Genomic DNA, 22308 nt, shown 5'->3' on the forward strand with positions numbered 1-22308 from the left:
GTTACCAGAGAGCTGGAGAGAAACCTTGAGCAAGGGCCTGGAATGACAGCCACTGGAATGACTTCCACTGCCAGAGGGCAGCTTAGAGTCAGTATTAGCAAAAATTCTTCCCTGTGAGGGTAGTGAGGCCCTGACACAGGGTGCCCAAAGAAGCTGTTTGCCCCACCTCTGGGAGTGTTCAAGGCCAGGCTGGAGAGGGCTTACAGCAATTGGGGACAGTGGCCCCACCCACTGGGGGTGGAACAAGATGGTCTTTAGGGTTCCTTTCAACCTAAACTGTTCTGGGATTTTACGATAAGACCACGAGGCATTTTTTATGTGTAGAGTTGCCTCACACACCTCCGCAGGCAGCAAACAAGCATCTTGAGTGAATACATTTTGGTCTGGGCATGACTGTGTTCACATTCAAACTTCACTGGTACTGTGGAAGTGAAACACTTGGAGGTGAAGGAAAGAGGAGTTTTGGGGAAAATGGAAGGACCGTCAACAGAAGAGACAGGGTGCAAGGTGCTGAGGATTTGGGTATGTGGGCAGAGGTTGTAATGAGTAGAAATAGCAGGTTGGGTGAGGAGTAGAAAAACAGCGATGCTGGGTTACAAGATAGATAATTGGAAAGAGTTGATTCCAGGCCCTTGGCTAGGGAGTTATTTCTGAAGTTCAGAACTCCTGTGAGCTCATCTCAACAGCACATAAAAAGCTTGTACAATGCAGCATTATGCTTATGGTTTCATGTGATTTTTGACCTCTGATATCACCACGACTTGATCCATTTTAATAAACATACCATTGAACCAGCCTCCTAGGGCAGATTCACTGTTTACATGCCTGTGATACCCAGCTCAGCCATGACTCAGCCACCAGCAATGATGTTCTGACCTTATTAATATCAATGTAAATCTTCTTAATGCAGGCATAATTTCACTCCAGAGGCCAATTCATTAATTAGCATGTCCAGCTATCCTGTCATTGGGCATATCAAGTGGGTAGTAACTTGGCTTATATACAGAGCAAATACGTGCTGAGTAAACGTGGATTCAACTGCACACATAATGACAACAGATGGGGCCATAAATGTTTGGCAGCAAGAATGAACAGAGGTGAGTGTAACTCCTCATTCCAGACTTAATTCAGTGCTGGTGGTACTTGCTTGTTGTATTTTCTTGTTTATAGTTGTCTAAAATCAATGTCCATGGAAACGGTTGTTGAATTCGTTGTTTATTTCACATACTGCATAAAGTTGTGTGACTCATAGAATATCATGGATAGAGTAGCCTGAGAGGGAAAGGATCCACAAGGATCATCGAGTCCAACTTCTGGCTCTGCACAGGACACCCCACCAACCCCATTCTGTGCCTGAGAGCATTGTCCAAATGCTTCTGGAGCTTGGCAGCCCTGAGGCCTCCACAAACCCTGCGGAGCCTGTTGAGTATCTGGCCACCCTCTGGGGGAAGAATCTGTTCCTAATATTCACCTAAGCCTTCCATGACACAGCTTCAGCCATTCCCTATGGTCCTGTCCCTGGTCACCAGACAGCAGAGATCAGTCACTGAAGTGTTGCTCTGATGATGTTATGTTTGTAGCTGTGATACAGAGGGCTCTTCCATCCCTCAAAGCAATCTCCTCCCTATGTGTAGTTTGCAAAAACTCCATTGTCCTGCTGTGCCTGTTGCCAGGAAAAGGTTTTTTAACCATACTAGTATGTCTATTATGAAATATTTTTGCCTTTTGAAATAAAAATAGCCAAGTCAGAACTCTGGGCTAACCTAACTCCTCTCCTTCCAAACGACATTTCATGCCAGCAAGTTGCCTGTGAATAATTAAAACAAAACAAAACAAAACAAAACAAAACAAAACAAACAAAACAACAACAACAGAAAAAAACAACCAAAACCAAAACCCAAACCAAAACAACAACTACAAAAACCAAAAACATATTTGAACATTTTTTGCATGTTAAAATGAAACAGATTAAAGTTAATATAACAATAATTATCTCCTGCAGCTACTATTTGATACAGACAGTGCCAGGGAGGACAGTGTGATCACGAACAAAGTTAGGAAAGGATTTCTGCTCTTGTGCAACACTCACAGATGTTACTCTTCTCCCAAGTATTTGAGATTTGCCACAGGCAGCTGATTAACACTCTCTTAGGTGGGCTGTTGCTTTGTTGTCAGAACTCTCTCTTTCTGTTCTGGTGACTCTTCTTAACTCTTTTTTAAAGTGATTTAAAGTTTGCTTGATGGAAAACAACCATCAGCCACTGCACAGATCTAACAATTCCAGCTATGTGGTAGAAAACGTTTTGATTCTCCAACTGCAAAAGCCTTTTGAATTCCTAATTTCCCAGGTTGCCCAGGAAAGTTGTGGCTGCCCTATCCCTGGAAGCATTCAAGACTAGATTGGACAGGACTTGGAGGAATCTTCTCTATGGGGTGGTGTCCCTGCCCATGGCAGGGGGTTAGAACGAGACAAGCTTTGAGGTCCCTTCCAAACCAAACCATTTTGTGATTCTGTGATTCTATGACTTGTAAGGAACTACTGCGGGGAAAAGGGTGGGGAGATATCCAAGGATGGATGGCATCTTGTGCTTTATCTGCCTAGCTGGATAAAAACCCACATAAACTGTTGAGCACAGAAGCAGTTTGCTAAATCTGACACCAGTGAAGAGAAATTCAGCTGATATCTAGGATGGGAACAATTTCTCCAAGTTTATTTGCACCCTTAACCAATGTTTTTACTTTCTGTCTTTTGTGCAACAGACAGCTGTGTTGGGCAGATGTTGTGAAAATATAAGTACTGTTATCACTGATAATTGCAAGTGAACACAAACAGATGCAAGGAGACACAAAGTAGAGGATGGGGGTAAGATTTGACAGTAGATACCAATCCCAGCCCTGAGCTGGCTGTATCTGGGTAATCCATGTGGTGTTTTAGAGCCATACCAGCAACACTTCCACTGGTCAGAACCTTTTGGCATCACTTAGTGGGAGCAACTTGTGCTGGCAGCTCCTGTGCGACTGTGCTGGGTTTGGGTTACCAGGCTTTGATCTGGCGGTGGGTCCTGTGAGGAGGTGCTGGAGCTTCCCTCCGTGTCTGATGGAGCCGTGGAGGGCGTGGGGGTGCAGAGATCCACGTGCAGCTCATGGCAGAGCATGGGGATGCCCGAAGGAGGCTGTGCCCCCACGGGAAGCCCACACTGGAGGAGGGGCAGAGTGTGAAAAGTCCAACCCCTGAGGAGGAACGAGTGCAGTGACATTGTGTGATGGACTGAGCACAGCCCCATTCCCTGTCCCCCTGCACCACCTGGAAGGAGGAGGGAGAGAAGCATGAGGGAAATTGAGCCTGGGAAGGAAGGAGGGGTGGGGGAAGAGTGATTTAAGATTGAAGTTTATTTATCGTTGCCCTGCTCAGATTGGATTGGTAATAAATTGGTAATAAACTGATTTCCTCCATCTCTTTTGCCCATGAAACTAACTGGTGACTGATCTCTCCCTGCCCTTATCCCAGCTATGAGCCTTTCACTGTATTTTCTTTCCCTGCCCAGCTGAGGAGGGGAGTGAGAGCAGTTTTATGAGGCACCCAGAGTCCAGCCAGGGTCACCCCACCGCAGTGACAATCCAGAGAGCAGTGTCATGCACTGCCTGCATCCTGAGTTGGCTGACTCTCAGAGCCAGACTGGCTTGTCTGGCACCACCTTGGGAAATGACTGGTATCTGAATCCACAGATTCAGGGTATGCTGGCAGTTGTCTGAGTCCCAGGAATATAGATGTATGTAGAAACAGACTATCTGTGCCTCCATTTCTGTATAGCCTACAAGGGATTTGCAACCTATTTCTCATCACTCACACCTTTTTGGTTTTGGTTGCCTTTGAATACCAGGTCAGCCCAGCCTAGCAATTTTAAACTAAACCCAAGAGTTCATCCTCCTTCTTCAGGCCTCAAGCAGAAAAGGCAAAATCTCTGAGCAATGGTTTTGCTAGAGATAATTGACTGACAAGAAAAAACTAACCACTCTTTAGAATATTTTCTTTCCTATCTGCTCAACACCCTTCTGTTACTGACCCAGTAACTCACATAGAAATCACTGAAGCTCCCACTGAGAACCTCCCTTAGACAGGTAAACAACATTTGTGTTTCTAAATACAAATGAACTGTTTAAATATGGTGAGCTGGCTATTTCGACCCACTCTGCTGTGTGTCTTTGCATTGCTGCATCTAAACCCTGGTCATCCTTTTGGAGAGAAAAATGTGAACAGTATCTTTTTGCCTTTTTTTTTCTTTCAATAATAAATTCTCAGCTGTTGACATCTTTCCTCACTCAAAACAAATCGCCTTAGTCCAGACACAATCATATTGCTGGACACAGACCAAAGGTAACAGTTACCCAAGAACTCCAAACACTGTCAGTTTCTCATGTCTTTTTCACTCTGTTAAAAATGAAAGTCTGAAATTTTCACCCTTCTTGCTGCAAAGGATATCCTTGCTGTATGTCCAACTGAGTTTGCTGCTTTGCCCACAAATTCAGAAGAGAATGACTTTTAACTTCTTTATTCTTCTTTATTGAGGCCTTTGTGTTACAAATTAAGGCCCAGAAATCCTTGGAGATCACTAGCTTGGTTTTTTTTTTTTTTTTTTTTTCTGCTTACACAACTAGAATCATAAAATCACAGAGTGGTTTGAGTTGGAAGAAATCTTAAATCTCATCTCATCTCTCATCCCACCCCTGCCAGGCAAGGACACCTCCCACTGTCCCAGGCTGCTCCAGCCCCAGTGTCCAGCCTGGCCTTGGGCACTGCCAGGGATCCAGGGGCAGCCACAGCTGCTCTGGGCACCGGTGCCAGGGCCTCACACCCTCACAGGGAACAACTTCTTTCCATTTTGCTTCCTAGGTTGCTCAGAGCCCCATTCAGCCTCACCTTGAACATTTCCTTTTCCCTGCGCTGTGGCCTCGAGGTCTCCCTGTGCCTCAGGCCCACACTCACAGTGTGTGGGGTGGCTGGGGGGCACTCCCGACCTAGGGAGGACATGACCCCACCTCTGAGGGGACCTTTTCGGACTCACCTGGGGTACGGTGACACCCCGGGATGCTGGTGGGACAGACCCTCAGCCAAGCCGAGTCCACGGTCCATGGGGGCAGTGGAGCCCAGCATGGGTTGCTCCATCCCAGGGCAGTGCCCATGCCCAGTGCAGGGGCAGCCCCAACCCCCCGATCAGGATGGACACCAAGGGAACATGCCCAGGGAAAGGAACAGAGTTGAGGAAGGCTCTGGAGCACCAAGAGCGGCCGAGGGGGCTCAGCCTGGAGCAGAGGAGGCTCAGGGGCCCTTGTGGCTCTGCACAGCTCCTGCCAGGAGGGGACAGCCGGGGGGGTCAGGCTCTGCTCCAGGGAACAGGGACAGGAGCAGAGGGAACGGCCTCAGGCTGGGCCGGGGGAGGTTCAGCTTGGACACCAGGAGGAATTTCTTCCTGGAAAGGGCAGTCAGGCCTTGGCAGGGGCTGCCCAGGGAGGTGGTGGAGCCTCCATCATCCCTGGAGGTGTCCAAGGAATGCCTGGAGGTGGCACTCGGTGCTCTGGGCTTCTTGACAAGGTGGGGAGTGTCCCAAGTTGGACTGGGTGATCCTGGAGCGCTTTTCCTACCCCAGTGATTCTGTTGCTCCCATTACTCCTTTCACTGGGGTAGTGCTCGTGTTGTATCTGTGCCAGCTGCTGCTTTCTCACCTGTAATATTTAACTAATGGGAGCAGTAAAGGGGCTTTAATTTTACAGCTCAGTTTTAAATTGCCTAATTTCCTGGGAAATGCCATTTCATGGTTTGGGAATTGCCATGTGCTTTAAACTCTGCTTGTTAACTTTGCTGAGATGAGAAACTCACCCCTAAGTGAAGAGCTCTGCAGCTGTAGCACCTAACCAAGAACTGCTTCCACTCTTTCTAAACTAGGGATTGTAATTAGTGGAACCGATCCTGTGACTGTGATTCCCTGATCCGCCCCCTCCCCGCCGCCATGGCCGCGGCGTGACGTCACTGGCCCCGCCCTCCCAGTTCCCCCCCCACTCGCGGCCACCGTAGCGGGATCGGCGGAGGCCCCGCGGCGGCCGATGGTCCGCGTTGTGCCGCCGCCCCCCGCCCGCCCCGCTCCGACCCGGCAGCGGCCGCAGATGGCGCGGCGGGGACCGGGCAGGCGGGGCGGGAGGTCACCGGCACCGCCGCCGCCCCCGCTGCTGGCGCTGCTGCTGCTGTTGGTGCTGGGCCCCGCCGCGGCCGCCGGCGAGGAGGTGGCGGTCTCCAAGGAATGCGACAAGCCGTGCGCCAACGGCGGGCGGTGCCAGCCGGGCACCGGGCAGTGCGAGTGCCAGCCTGGCTGGGTGGGCGACCAGTGCCAGCACTGCGGGGGGCGCTTCAGGTGAGCCCCGCGGGGCGGGGGCGGGGCGGTGTGGACGGGGCTGAGGGGCTGCCGCGGGGCTGCTCTGGAGGTGCGGGCTGGCTCAGGAGTGAGGCGTTAGCTCTGGGGAACGGGGATGAAAGGCTGGCTCAAGGGTGAGGGGCTGGCTTGAGTGGGGAGTTCGTTTGGACCGTGGATTTGGGGTACGGACGGGAGCGTGTGGCAGTCACATCAGGGATGGGCGTGAGGGACAGGGCGAGGGAGAAAGGAGGAGGCACAGCAGTGGCTCGGTGGCCCGGGTCAGGTTGCCCAAAGGAGCACTCGAGGGAAACAGGGAGGTGGGTACGAGAAGCAGGTTTGGGTACTCAAACGGGGTGCGAGGCTGGGGAGGGTCCAGGGATGAGTGAGAGCAGTAGGGTGGTGGTGGAAGAGGAAGGGCCAGGTGACAGTAAAGGTGAGGGGCGGGACCAGGTGAGGTGAAAGGTGAGCGGTAGATGGAAGTGACACTAAAGGTGAGTGGCAGGTCAAGGGAATGGTGAGGGACACTCAGGTGATGATAAAGGTGAGCGGCAGGTCCAGGTGACGATAAAGGCACGTGCAGGTGATGGTAAGGATGCAGGTGTTAGGGCAGGATAGGAGCGTGTTGAGGGGACAGTAGAGGCTGGGTCTCTGGGCAGGGAGGGTGTGAACATGGGGCTGATTCAGGGGGATGGGCGTGTAAAGGAATGGGCAGGAGCCATGCAGGGGGACAAAAGGGATTTGGATGTAGAGGGAGAGGTGGGTGTGCGGAAACAGGCTTGAGGGATGACAGCAGCATGGGTGTGATGGGGTGACAGTGTGGAAAGCTTGGTCTGGAGGTCCCCAGAGGAGGTGAGTGGTTGGGCTTCCTGTGGGAGCTCTCAGAGCAATGGGATGGGGATGTTTAGTGCCCCAGTTGGTGAGTACAGGATGTTTGTTATACAGAGAGACACCTCTAAGGGAGCTGAATTTTTGGTGTTGGTTGGCTGGTGTTGCACAGGCGTAACTGGCAATCAGTTGTGATTGTAAGGGGCTGTGTAGGAGCAGGGATGTGGTTGTAGGGCACTGGATCTGTGGGGGTCTGGGAGTGATGGATTGTAGAGCCAGAAAAATGTTAGGTTTAAGTCTTAGTAGGTCCAGACAGAAAGTAAAACTGGAGGGGAGTGGGTCGGGGGATATATTTTTGGCAGCAGGGTTAGGTTTGGGAACTTATAAATGGAAGTGTAAGGATGGTGGGTGAATGGGGGTGGTTTTGTGCGGGGATGTGGCTGGAGCTGGAAGCTGATGGAAGCAGTGAGGAGTAGCTGGACAGAGGAGGACAGCGTGGGTGTGGGGCCATTTCCTGGGCGGGGAGAAGGACTAATGTGTGGCTGGGACTAGATCACACTTAGAACACGTTTGAGGAGAAGGACGTGCAAGTGGTCATTAGGGCTGTGTGGAGACTCTAGAGGTGTTTGGAGGGGGATTAAGGAAGCTCCTTTTGGCAGATCAGTAGGTGCTGGTTTTGGTGAAAGGTTATTTCAGAAGAGATATGTGCAGGGGAGAGAAGCAGTATCCTTATGGGAATAGCTGGCATTTGGGAGGCTCATCATCTGGAGCTGTAATGCTGCTGGGTCTTGTGGAGGGACAGTGGGAATAGGAGCCTGGTGGGAAAAAGCTCCTGGGCTTGTGGGGAGACTAGACTGGGCAGTGGGAGGGGATTGAACGGGACTGAAGGTATTGGGAGCGTCCTGCTGCTTCAGGGTAATTTTTTTGGAAGAAAACAAGGCTAAAGGAGGGCTCTGGGCAGGGGGATGGAATTCCCTGGCTCTGCACTCGTCCAGGCCATGTGCAAACGACTGTATGTGGGAATGAGGGGTGTCTGCACAGGACAGTGATTTTTGGGCTATATGCTGATGGAAAGCGTGTTTTTGCAGTGCTGGGGCCAGTTCTTTCAGTGTTGAGTTACTCAGTTGGGTTGTGTGTTTGAGGTGTATCCCACTGGATAAGAAAGTAGAAATTTCATGGGAATAGGCTGAGGATGCTCCCTGGCTTCTGTATTGTGGCAAGGATTTCTGTAAGATGGTTACCTGCCTTGGATTCGTCAGCTGTGGCAGTGAGAGAGCCAGTGTGTGTGTCTGCATGCATTAGATGAATTCCCTGGCAGGGCTGATTCCTGGAAAAGAAGGAATCAGAAATGAGAAAATGATGATTATCCTAGGCAGTGACTACTTTCTTGGGGAGCTACTGAAAGTACCAAGCACCCTTCGATGATGTTCCTTGTGGATTTGGGAGGAGGGTAGCTGTCCATATAACCTGAAGTCATGGAAGAAAAATAATTTTTTATTAATATTTATTGACTGTCTGTAGATGACTGTGTGTTGCAAACAGTTTGAAAGGAGTTTTGTATAGAAATTATTCCAGGCTAAGCATGCCCTGGAAGTCCAGACCTGCCTTTTTAATGTCTTTTTGCCACTGTCATGATTAGCATTTTCTTTTAGCTGGGAGAGCATTTTAAGGAATAGCCTCCTACTTGTTACTTTCTTGGAGAAACTTGGATATTTGGATATTTGTGGTTTTAAGGGGACTGGATTTGAGAGGCTTCTTTTCTGAATGGTAATGCCAGGTAAAAAAAAAGAATTGGTATATGTTCACTGCTAATAGAACCTCAATTTTTTATCTTCTTACCTGTTTTGATAAAACTTTTTTCTTTCTCACATATAATTCTAATCTAAAAGTCTGCCTGAAAATATAATACATATGTTTTTCTCTGTAGATGGTTTATTTGTCTGTTTATTAGTTTATTAAGGAGTAGAAATTTCTAGTAATGTTTTTAAACTTGGAGCTCTGAGAAATGCAAACAAGCAGTGTTCATAGTTTTGCAGTCATGTGTCTTCTTTCACATGCCTTGAGTTTGCTCTGTCTCCTGTCAGAATTGGCTCTGCAGGAGGTTTTTGTTTGGTTCAGGGTTGTCAAGAGTTTGGCTTTAAAGGACTTAATGTGTTATTAGATGCTGTAGGTACAAGTGGGAAGTAGAAGAGCAGGTGAAAATTATTTTCTAAGTGCAGTGTATTCTATGTGCTTATCTGCTGGATTGAGAGATATAATTAAATTTGGCATGTTAATCATCCTATGTTATCTAGAGGTATATGATGACCGTATTTGTGGCCTTGACTGTTTTCATTTACATTGTAAAGATACACCTTGTGCTTCACTAATTTACTAATCTCTGACATCTTCTTGTGTTCATGGTGAAGGATGAACATTATAGCATCGAGTTGCAGTCTTCTAATATTCCGTTTCCCGTTTTCCCTGGGAAATCCTTTCTTTAGAATACAGTTAGAGTGTATTCTAATGTGTACTGAGTGTACTCATATGTATGAGTAACACACCCCAGATCAGTGGTGCTTTTTAGAGGTGGATGGCTGATTTAGGAAGGACTTCAGGTGACTTTTTTTTAAGGTGTGGAACCAGCCACTTTAGTTGTTCAAAGATAACCATCTTGGTGTTGATGGAAGCTGAAACAGAAAACACAGAATGTGCCTGATGTGCTTGAGTCTTCTATTTCAGTGCAAACCTCCAGAGGGCTCTGGGCTGGCTGGAAGCTACTGTGGGCTTTGAGCTGCCATGATATGGGCAGGAGAGGAGCTGCTGCTGGGAGGGATGAGAAATTCCCTAGTCACAGAGCTGCAGCAGCATCCCGAGATGACATTTGGAGCAATGGGAGCTTGGGAGCTCCAAACTTGAGAGTGAAATTGGCAGCATTGATTATTGTTCAATCAAAAAGATGCTGCACACTTTGTTAACAGACTGTTCAAAGCACTGTCTGCAGCTCAGTGACACAACCTCTCATCCTGCCCAAACTGAGTTGTCAGCCAGCTGCCTAATAGGCAGATGGAATTAAAGGTGGAAAAGCCCTCTGAGATCATCCAGCCCAGCCTCCCCCCAGCACTGCCAAGACCACCACTTAACCATATCCACGTGTTTTTGAGCACTTCCAGGGATAGGAACGCAGCCACTTTACTGGGCAATTTGTTCCAGTGCCTGACCAACCTTTCCATGAAGACATTTTCCCCAGTATCCAGTCTAACCCCCACCCCTCCGAGAAGTGGAACTTGAGGCCATTTCCTCTTGGTCCTGTCTCTTGTTCCCTGGGAGTAGAGCCTGACTCCCCCTGGCTGCACCCTTCTGTCTGGGAGTTTTAGGGAGTGAATGAGAATGAGCTCTTCTCATTCTAACCCCGAGTTTTTCCAGACTGAGCCCTCCCAGCTGCTCCTCACCAGACAAGGCAGGTAAAACACAGAGCAAGAAATGACCTCTGGTTCAGTTACATTTATTGTCCTGAGATTGTAAAGGTTTGGATTAACAAATTCAGGATAATGACTGACTTCTTGAACACTTAGTGTATGTGGATTGTGTGTGTAGGCTCACTGATGGGCAGTTTGATGTTTGATGGTAGCTGAAAATAATATTTTGACTGCATAATGAAATACCAAATTATTCCAGGAATATGGATTTTGTGTGTAAAGGCACTAGTGCTCCTTTCATGATAATAGTCTTTTTGTGGTGGGAGATGGCAAATGCTAAGCAGGACTTAACCATGCAACCTGACAGCTGGAGAGTAAAAAACATATTAGAGTGTATCCTTAAGCTCCCTTTTTAGTAATATAATGGGAGCAGTTATGTGTTGTTGATTAAATGTTATGAAGGACTTGGTGGTAGTAGAGCGTGCTTGGCCAAAGAATATTATACAGTGAAGAGGAATTTTATCTCTAGGTTTGTGTAAATCAGAGTTGTGAGCTGGAAAAGAACTATCACAATTCTCTTTGTTAAATAAATAGGAACTTCTGGTTAAAAGCTTAAATACAAACCGTTGTCTTTAAGAAGCTACCTGAGGCAGTTTGTAGATTTAAGAAAGTCAGGAAGATGCTCAATAGATCCAAGGATGTTGGCAATTTGAATCAAATCAGTTGAAGTGCTCAAATTAGATCTGGGGCCTGTATTTCTGCCTGATGCCCATTCTGTTCCTCCCTTTTCATTAGGATATTATTGTGCTTTAAAATGATTTTCTCTTCCATGCTGCTTAATGAAAGACTTGCTCAAACACTGTACACTGGTAAAAATGAATAAGTTATTCAAGTAGGAAATACTTTAACATCATCAATTTTAATGAATACACTGAGAAAAAAAGAACAATTATATGTTTTTATTTAGTTCTTGGAGGTATGTGTGGATATCCTTATGAATGCATATCTATATTTCTGTCTGTCCATACATGGATATATTATATAAATATTATGTTTTGTGGCTGGAGCAACCTGGTCTAGTGGAAGGTGAAGGAAGTCTTCAAGGTCCTTTGCCACCCAGACCATTCCGTGATTCTGTTTAAATGATCTGTTCATTGAGAAACTCATGGGTAATGTTTAATCTGAATTCTCTGTTATTGTTCCTCTCACTGTTTTATTGGACAATCTGATATTTTACTAGGGCTGTTTTAGGAACAAAACTTCATCTGTGAAATAATTCAGTATTTTTGAAATATCTGAGTTGTTCTGCATTTTTTGCCATGCACTAAACGAGCAGCATAAATATTTGACTTGCGGGAGGTTTTGTTAATGTTTGCAATAAGCTCACTCCTTATTTTCAGTCTGCTTTATAGTTTTATAGTAAGGAGGCAGTAGTGGAAAATTCAGAGTAGTCAGACAAAACAGCTCATGCTGTATCCTCCCCATCATCGCTGCCTCACACACATCCAGTGCCTTGCCTGTTGGAGCTTTAGTTGTTGGAATTACTGAACATTCCATGTGTGAGAGAGAGGAGTAAGTCCTGTCCTGTTCCTGTCCTCCTGCTGAGCACGTCTGAGCATGAGACCTCCTGGAACAGAGCAGATAAAGGATAACATTCCTGTGCCTGCCAAGTCCAGGAACATATCACTGACTGGGACTTACAAACGCCTCCTTATCTGCAGTGGTCACCATTTGTCTCATTTCTCTGTTTCTGTAAGTATCAGGGAATACCTGCCTGAGTCCCTTAGCAGTTGTCTGAGACTGCTCTAGATTTTTCCAGTATTTCAGTCTCAGTTGTTCCTTTTGTTTTGGATGCAAAGTAATCACAGAATGGTTTGGGTTGGAAGGAACCTTAAAGCTCTTCTCATTCTAACCCCCTGCCATGGACAGGTACACCTTCCACTAGACCAGGTTGCTCCAAACCCTGTCCCCCCTGATCTTGAGCGCTTCCAGGAATGGGGCAGCCACAGCTTCCCTTGGTAACTAATAAAATAAATTCAGGTCCAACCAGGTGCTTGTTACCATCTTCATCAATTTACATTTAACATAAATAACTTACATTAAAATACCAAAAAATGACTGAGATTGGCACTGTTTTCACAGAAAATAGTTGCTTTCTTTAATTAAAAAAAAAATAAATCTAAGACCAACGATCCTTTTATCCTATGTCCTGATAAATTTAAATAATATTTGAAATGTATGTGGTGGATTTGACTTTCCTGGCCTGTTCCTCTGAAGTTTTTGTGAGCAATCAAATTTCAAACCCTGAGCTTCCTGCACCTAACATTGTTATGAAATCCATGCTGAAAATCCTATATTTAGGTAATGCTGCTGCTGACCAAGCTGTTGTATTACTGTATTAGGATACCCTTGGGTCCTCTTTTCTTGAATGGTTTCCTTGAAGAATTTTTTTCCGATTTGAAGTTCTAAGACAGCACTTAGAATTACCTTCTTGACCAGATAGAGCTTTGGTTTTTTTTTTTTTTCCCTGCACTCCAAATACTCCCTGCAAGTAGTAGCTTTGAAAGCACATCTTCTAAAGCACAGTGAAAAAACAGAGTAAAACAGGCCGAAGATGCAATTGAGAATCATGTGATTTTGGGAGCGAAGTAGTTTTGGGGAAGGAGGGAGCTGCTGCAAACTGGAATTCACCGTAAGAATGACCACAGCAGGTTTATGCCAGTGCTTTGTTCTTGCACAGCTACATGCTCACATCTGCCCATTAAACCACTAGAGCATCTTGGAAGCTGGGCTGGAATATTTGGTGATCAATTTTACAACAGTGAACAGAGATGATAATTTGCTTTTGTGCACGGTTTTGAGTGAAATACTCATTTAGTCACTGAAACACTGGAGCAGTAACGATGTTTGCTTTTTGTTTCCTGCATTTGTTCCCTTGTTTTGTTTATGGCTGATCCGCACAGAAGTTCCTTTAGACCTACTTGAGACAGTCACTATTCCTCCTTTTGCTTAAAATAAATATTTATTTGATGGAGAGGCCAGGGTTTTGGTGGATGTGTGCTGCATACAGATGATTCCAGGCATGGTTTGGGCTTGAATGGGAAATGCTTGTCCAGAGCAATAAGGGCTCTGTCCTTATTGCAGAGTTGTGACATCATTAGGGTTGTTAAGAGCCCTTAATTGCACACAAAACAAGCTTTATGTAGCAATCTGATAACCTAAATTTGGGACATTGGCATAGTAGGGGATTTGGAGAATAATTGAAGGAAAATGGACTCTGTTTTGGGCTGATAATAAGTGTCTTAGTGTATCTTGCATGATGAAGAATTTAAATGTTTTACTGATGAACTGAGCAATATTCCTTCTAAAGAGGGGCAGCTGATGAGAACAGCTTGCAAGAAGTACTTCTTGGATACCCCAGGATCTGGAAAATATTCCTGGTCCTGGTTGTGGCTTCAGTTGCTAAAACAAGTTTCCTGCAGTATCACCAGATTCAGAATTTTCAGTTCCCTGAAAATGCAGAAGTGGAATTGAGCTGGTTTAAGGGACACCATGCTGACAGAGGTGGTATGGGCATTCCAGCCAAGGGTTTTCTTGTGTGTAAACTACCTTTTATTCCCTGCTGTGCCTGCTGGGCTCACAGCTGCAGAAGTGAAAGCACTGTTGTACATAAACTTAGCTCGGGTGTGCTCAGTGCATGTTGCAAAAATTTAAATAGGAGGTTGTTGCTTCGTGTATGTACAGGGTGTTAACATCATCTTTGTGCTGAAAATTAGCCATAATGACCTTTATCATGATACAGTGCTGCTCAACTTTATGCAGGATGTACAAATACAGCTGTGAAAATCCCAGATTTTCTATTATTTGCCTTTGCTCTCTGTTTCCTGATTCTCAGAAACCTTCTTTATTTTTCTTTGCTAGTTTCTGTAAGCTGAAAGAAAAAAAATAAGGAAAGTTGCGCTAGAAAAACACTCCTTGGCAGACTTTCTTATTAGTGTTTGTATTGCTTGAAAATCTAATATCGGTCTCCAAGGTGGTGATTGTCTACTCAAAGGATAAGAAGCTTGGTACAGATGAATTAGCATTTTTTTGTAAACTCCTTTTATAAACTCAAATACAGAAAGTGAGAGGTATTTTTCCATTCAGAAATTTAGGTTGGGGTTTTTTCATGGCAAAGGGAAGGAATGTCTTCAATTACTTTGTGATTAAAAGGTCTTTAGTTTTCAGTCATTGCAATGAAAAAAATTACTCCTGCAGTGGATTAGTTGTGTATTGAGTGGCTTTAGTTTTTTTTTTTTTTTTAAATTTTTGTTTTGGGAGGGGGGTTGGTTGGTTTTTGGTGGTTTGCTTTGTTTTGTGGGATTTTTCTTTTTGTTTGGATTTTTTTTCCCCTCAGTTTCTCTGTGCTTGTGTCATTATCTCTTTCCTGCCACAGTTTAGTCATTTTCCACATGTTGGTGTCAAGTCACTGGTCCCAGATATTTTGAATGTAATTGCCTATCTAGGGAAAATCTGTGATTCAGGTTTACCCTGAGCAGAGTTTTTATACTTCATTGCTTGTTATGATCAAGAATGTGTTTGAGTTCCTCTAAAATAAGCTTTTCAGGGTGGTTTTGTGAAAGTTTTTTGCAGCAAGGTGCAACCTGTTTCCTGCCAGAGTTGTGCACCTGTCTGCTTAATGTTTAATTTACACAGTCCATCTCCCATTAATGCAGAGTGGAGAGTGTCACTTGAATTTTATAGTGATTTCAGAGCTTAGATCTCTCATGTCTGCTTGCTACATACTTTGATCTTCTGTGAAATCATCAAAGGTGATGCTGCAAAGATTTCCAGCCTTTGCAAGACCTGAGTTGCAGAGTAGTGTGGAACTGAAGTGCTGACGAGGCAGGCCTGTGTTACAAGAAAAAAAACAAAACCCCAGGGAAAACTCCAGCATTGTTTCCTATTAAGGATTTTAGTGCTGCTAGAAAAAAGTATACTACTGTATCCGAATTATGAGCATAGATTGAAGTTGCTGACTTGCTGGAAGTGAAGTATTGAATTCCAAATAATGTAGTGAGAAATAATGCATTTTGAGGTCACTAGTGATTTTAATTTAATTTTTTTCAAGGGGAGATCAGGAACAGGCAGAATTGTAGGGTGAGTTGCTTTTAGTTTTGTTCAAAAAGCTGAAATGTATTGTTGTTCAAGATACATAAATGCAGATGCAAACAGAGTGTGTAGTTGCTGCTTCCTTGTTTGACAGTGTGTCAGTGCACTTCAGTTGAGGGATTGATTTTTTACACTGAAAAATGTAACAGGCAGCTCTATAAATTTGGGTCAGTCGGTGTCTTTCTCACAAGCACAGGTTGCAGTGACTCTTTAAAGTTACTGGTGTTCATTTTGGGAATAGTAATGGGTGTTTAAATATGCCCTTTTTCAACTTCTGGAGAATGAATCATTCTGAGGAGGTGTTGATGTGGTTCAAAGTCAAAACCAGGATTTGACTTCCCACCTATGCAGACTTTTTCTGAAACATCCATACTAATATTACTGGAATTTTAAATTTTCTTGTGGATACTTTGATAGTCTGTTAACTTGTTTTATCTGAATTTATGTGATGAGCCCAAAGAAAACTCTAGAGCTACTGAAAGCGTGTTAAAGCAGTAATTTGAGGATCGTTTTCAGCTTTTCTCAGTATCTGAGCTGATGAGAATTTCTGGGACAGCGGGCAAATGTCAGTACCAGCAGAATTCCCTTCTGTGAATGGTACAATAACAATTCCTATGCAAGTTAGATGTTTGAATGTGAGAGGATGGGGATTTGGATTTCTGGTAGAAACAGGAATGTGTGGTCTGGCTGGAAAAGCTGAAATTACTTTATAGCCTCTAACTTTACTGTTCCCTTGAGAATAGATGATCACAGACTTCAGGAATCAATACAGTTCATCATCTAATCCCCTTGGTTCAGTTTCCCTATCAATTAATTAGGACAAATTATTTATATGGTCTAAAGATGTTCTGATGATGACTCTATTTACATAGGAATTTGGAGGTTTGGAAGCATATTTTAATGACAGTTTGGCATGGCAACTGGTATTCAGTTATCTATTCTGAGAATAATACTGCCCTACAGAAGAAATGTGGTTAATGTTACTACAATTATGCCTAAGTCATCTTCACTAAGGCTGATGAAAAAGGATATTGTGTGTTAAAAGTAATGGAGTTTAAGGGTGATCTTAATTTCTGTAGTCAGCACTTATGGGAATTTGTCATGTGATATGGAAAGACAAGAAATCACAATGTGGTAATTGTGTTATCAGATCAAAGCTGGTTGAGGCATTAGAATGGCTTTTGTGCCTGAGCTTTGCTTGCTTGCAGTGCAAGATGTGTGTGCATTAGCTAGGACGTGGTGGAGGAGACATTGTTTGCTATATTCCCACTGTCTAAATCCCACTGATTTTCCAGTATCCCAAGGCAGGTAGGATTGAAGCATGAGTGCAGACATGAAGGTATGGTGACTCACACTATGTAGTTGTAGACCTGGGCTCCTCAAGCAGCGCCCTGTGGTAAGACAGGTTCTACATGAGTTTCACCAGTGCCAGTGAGATTGGCTGGGAGGTTCTCCCAGGGAACATGGAGGGAGAACCTCCATGTTCCCTGGGAGAACCTCCTGGGAGAATCTTTCCCTTTTTCTTGAAGGTTGATGTAACTTGATATGTCTGTTCTACACTTTGCCAAGGGCAGAGGCACCTTCCACTATCCCGGGCTGCTCCAAGCCCCATCCGGCCTGGGCTTGGAGACTTCCACGGATGGGGCAGCCACAGCTGCTCTGGGCACCTTGTGCCAGGGCCTTACACCCTCACAGGGAAGAATTTCTCCCCAATATCCCATCTAACCCTGTCTGCAGTCAGTGGGACAGCATCCCCCCTCGTACTGTCAATCCATGTCCTTGTCCAGAGTCTCTCACCAGCTCTCTTTGAGCTGTTTTAGGTACTGCAAGGTGCTGGAATTTCTTCCTGGAGCTTTCTCCAGGCTGAACAAACCCTAAACTCTCTCAACCTGTGTCCACAGGGGTCCTTGCTTTTTACCTGTGGATTTGAAGAAGAAATTCTGTAGGAGACAATCATGTGTGTGTCTGTTGATTTTTGTTTGCACTTGAATTTTTAATATATTTCATATTGATTTAAAGCTATACATTTGCAGAAGCCTGAGCCCTTCATGGCTAGGCTTTGTGGAGTTCTCTGGGCATCAAGGCTGTCTTGTGTTTTTGTAGTAAGTTCAATAAATAGTAAATTAACTTCTGTCATTAACTGAACGAAATCTTTCTGTTCAGGTTTAGGGAGATTAACAGGATTCTATAGACACAGCTGAAATTGAGGTTTCCTTGGTGTTTTGTAACACACTGAAAATATGAAAGTAGGGGGATGAAGACCACTACCCATTGATGCTGGAGGAGATAAACCACTATGGATGATCTCTGTGGTAACTGTCATATCTGAAGAAGAAAAAACACCCATTTTGAGGTCAGAAACCATTATGGAAAGTGTTTTAATTCTCCTAACTTAAACATATGATAAGAGCAGTTAAAAGGTGCCATGCCTGATGGCCAAAGTGAGTGTTGGAAGCCCTTTGACAGGCTGAAGATTGATCTGCTGAAGATTAATGGCAGGTCAGGACAGTGACTTGGCACAAGATGCTTTCCCTTTAATCTCCAATTAAATTTAAAAAAGCACCAGATAGTTATTATTTTAATGGGGTAAAATATATACACACGCACATATTTTTCCCTTTCTCATGACTGACTCACACTTCAGCAGAGGTTCTCCTCTAATGACTTCAAGTCCTTTTATAAGATGTACATGTTCATTATTAGGTCTTTAAAAAACATACTCAGGAAAAGTTTGACCCTGGTGAGTTGTGTATTGTTGTAACTTCTGTGAGGAGTGAAAGTAGTAGGAATGGTAAGTTTTGAAATTTTCTTTTTGAGTTTTCTTTAGGCAGCTACTTCTGTACATAGTATGTGTAAAACATATGTAATGTAGGTAAAGCTCTGTGATTTCTGAGATGTGGAGTCAAAGTAATTATTGTGCATGTCACTTGTGTTCCTTAATACATGGTATTCCATTTAAGTAATGGAGAAAAGAGAACAGGTCAGCAAGGTAAAACAGTTGTACAAAGTAGTCTTGATATGTGTAATATGAAGTATATTATGTACCATCTCATCCTGATCTTGGTAGCAAAGGACCTACTGATTATACAGTAAAATATCTTAAAACATTGCTGGCGCTAAATACTGTTTGAGATATTCCTGGACACACAGAGTAAACTAAAACCAAACTTTTCAGTTGTGGGATTTTGAAATTAAACCCTGCTTAGGATCTAAAAATGTAAATAAAATGTTGTTACGAGCTGCCTTTTGAGGAGCCCTATCCATAGACTGCATAGGACATGTTTGTTCTGAATGGGCACTGAACTAAAGATAGATGGTGGCAATATGCCACCTGCAGTCTTATTCCAGGGCATCTTCAGAAATATTCCCGAAGGTCAGAGCTCACCGTGAGCTGCAGTTCCTCCTGAGGGGCAGCTCTGGTCTCTGTTCTCTGTGACCAGAGTGAGGACCTGAGAGCATGGCTGGAGCTGTGTTAGGGCAGGTTTAGGTGGATATCAGGAAAGGCTCTTCTCCCAGAGGGTGCTCAGACAGTGCCCAGGCTCCCCAGGGAATGGTTGTGGTCCCAGGGCCGCCAGAGCTCCAGGAGTGTTTGGGCAATGTGCTCAGGCACAGGGTGGGATTGTTGGGGTGTCCCGTGCAGAGCCAGGAGTTGGACTCAGTGATCCTTGTTAGTCCCTTCCAACTCAGGATATTGTGTGATTCCATGTGGAAATAAAGCCAAACCCATCGCTTGGTCTGGTTTGGGTTTTTTTTTTGGGTTTTGCTTTTTTCCACAGTCATGGTTTGTACCTTGGGTTGTTTTCAGTGTTTTAGCTGAAGTTTCAGTTCACAAGGGTTATAGCACACTTCCCTCTCCAAGTGCACTAATACAGGATAGAATTACAGGACTGATTTATGAAGTGGATAACAGCTGTCATGCTGAATTGATTGGTACAAGGAGATGCTTTGCAGCCCCTGCAGAGAGGCTGGGTGCTATCAAACTGTTGCCATCAGGGTCTTACCTGCCCATCTGAACGTGCTTTTAGAGCGCTGTTTCCACACCAAGCTTTTGGAGAATGGCGAGTCCTTTCCCAAGCTGCCTGTTAAACTGCAGAGCCCATCCTAAGCACTGGAGGTGAGAACATGGGACATGTGTTTACATGTCATGTTACATGCACCAAGGGAGTTTGTAGGACTCCTAGTCATAACATTTGCATTGTGTTGCCCCTAAAATAGTCCATGTTGTACTTTGTCCTGATTATTTATATACTGATGGCATTCACATTCACTGGTTCAAATCAGATTTTCTGCCTTTTTCATTGCTACTCTTTTAATCTTAATGCTTTGATTAGATTTTCAGAAGTTAATGTCGTTAATTCACTTTTAAAACCTTTTCTTCATCTAATTATAATTGAATTTTGCCCTTGAGCAGGTGTATGGATAATGTTTTAAGAGCAGTTTTAAAAGTAGGGTGAAGAAGGTGAAGAGCTAGTCATAGAAAGTAACATTAGTTGAGTCTTTGGTTTGTGCAGTAGTGATTTAAAAAAAATGGAGGGAAAGATGATCTGGTATCTTTAGAGCAATCAATCTGACCTTGAGATCAAAATTTAAGACTGTGTGAAAATGATAGTACACAGACAGAAATGGCTAGGTAGATTTACCATTTGTAAGTGATACTGTTTAAAATACAATATATATGTGTGTTGGATGTGTCATAAGCATCATTTAGGATGAAGGCACCTGTAAGACATAAATAATTGCAATCTGGGCTTTGGAGCCTCTTTGATTCCATGGCACTACCCAGAGCAGGACTGCACTCTATGACCTATGAAGAACTTTTCACCTGTGTCTGGTAGTCAGGAAATCTGGAGAGTTTTATCTTCCATTCTGCCATTTCTATTGACATAGAATAATCAGTCTCCTTGTATTACAGATGTGGAAGGGAGGTGTTGAACAGGAGGAAAAGGGTTAAAAGAGGGGCCAAGGTAGGGGATTCTGCCCCGCTCAGGTAAGACCTCACCTGCAGAGCTGCCTTCAGCTCTGGACCCCCAGCACAAGAAAGACCTGGAGCTTTTGGAGTGAATCCACAGGAGGCACCAAGACAATTAGAGGGATGGAGCAGCTCTGCTATGAGGAAAGGCTGAGAATTTGGATTGTTGAGTCTGGAGAAGACATTAGGATGACCTAATTGTGGCCTTCTAGTAACTGGAAGGAGCTGACAAGAAAGATGTAAAGAGACTTTGGACAAGGACTTGGAGAGATAGAACGAGGGGGAATGGCTTAAAATAGGCTTCAGATGATGATTTAGATTAGATATAAGGAAGAAGCTTTTTATGATGAGGGTGGGCACAGGTTGCCCAGAGAAGCTGTGGCTGCCCTGTCTCTGGAAGTGTCCAAGATGAGGTTGGATGGAGCTTGCACCCTGGGCTAGTGAAAGGCGTCCCTGCCCATGGTGGGGGTTTGGAATTGCATGGGCTTTAAGGTCCCTTCCAACCCAAACTATGTCATGATTCTATTGTCAGAGATAAAATAATGTTTTGCTTCTGCCATAAGAATGTATACTTAATGTCATGTAGACAGAGATGTAGCTAGCACCTGACTCAGCTGCCATGTTTATATTAATAAATAATTTTGCTTCAATGACTTTGTTCTTTCAACTTTACTGGTGAGTGAGTGTTTCTCACAATTTGGGGAATTGTCTTGGAGACTTGACCTCTGACTCTGCAGAGCACAACAGCGGGAAAAGGGGAAAGAACACCCTGCTGATTCTAGCAGCCCCTGACATGGAGTGTCTTCTTATGAAATGTTGTTTGGATTACTTTATCTGGGAAAGGAGGAAAAGCTACCAATTCCTGAAACAAATGACTTGTAGCTCAAAAATTATTTGCAGGCAATAATGGTCTCTTTTGCAGATCTTAGAAGAAAGGGGATGTTGCCCCAAACATCAGCCCTGGACATTTACATACATCAGGTAAAACTGGGAGACTGGATGTTGGTAAAATCTTGGAAGCTTGACACTGACATGGGAAGGTCCCTTTCCAGTACGCTCGACAACTGAGACAGCAGTGCACACTACAGAGGGTGGGCAGGTGCAACCTGAATTAAAGGAGCAGTGGAGTTTGCCTCCCAGGGACTGGACTGTGATACAGAGAAGTAACCCTCTAAAATTAACCCTTAAAAGATAATCTGTCCCAGAAATGAATAATTTAAATTTTACTGCCTGGATTATAATTTTAGTCCTAGTAAACCCTATCTTAGCTGACTGTTGCATTAAATGCCATAGAACCGGGAAAGTTGCTGGAAAAAATCTGGGGTTTCACCCATCATCTGTGTGGCATCAATATGGCATGCTGTTCTGATAAACTTACAGAATGTCAGGAAAGAATCCCTGGTGGAACACAAACCTACTGGATTGTCCAAGATTTAGGAACATAGGCTCAAACATCAGAAAGCTTGCCTATGTGCCAGTACAGAAATGGAACTCAGTGTGGGATAACCTGTTTGGGAAAACCTGATGGAGGAAGATGGGCTTCTTTCTGTTATGTGCTTTT

The 22308-nt window shown here is 44.4% G+C and overlaps 1 protein-coding gene across 1 annotated transcript in view; it reads left to right on the forward strand.

Annotated features, from left to right (window-relative positions):
- Positions 1-6055: 6055 nt before the first annotated feature.
- Positions 6056-22308, forward strand: part of ATRN (attractin) — a 146590-nt gene continuing 130337 nt past the window's right edge. The window contains exon 1 of the mRNA XM_039723794.1: positions 6056-6404. Within this exon, the coding sequence (XP_039579728.1) occupies positions 6100-6404 (305 nt within the window). The 5' untranslated portion in view covers positions 6056-6099. The remainder of the gene's footprint in view (positions 6405-22308) is intronic.

This window comes from Passer montanus, unplaced genomic scaffold, assembly GCF_014805655.1.
Source record: "Passer montanus isolate IOZ18808 unplaced genomic scaffold, ASM1480565v1 scaffold109, whole genome shotgun sequence".
Classification (NCBI taxonomy): domain Eukaryota; kingdom Metazoa; phylum Chordata; class Aves; order Passeriformes; family Passeridae; genus Passer; species Passer montanus.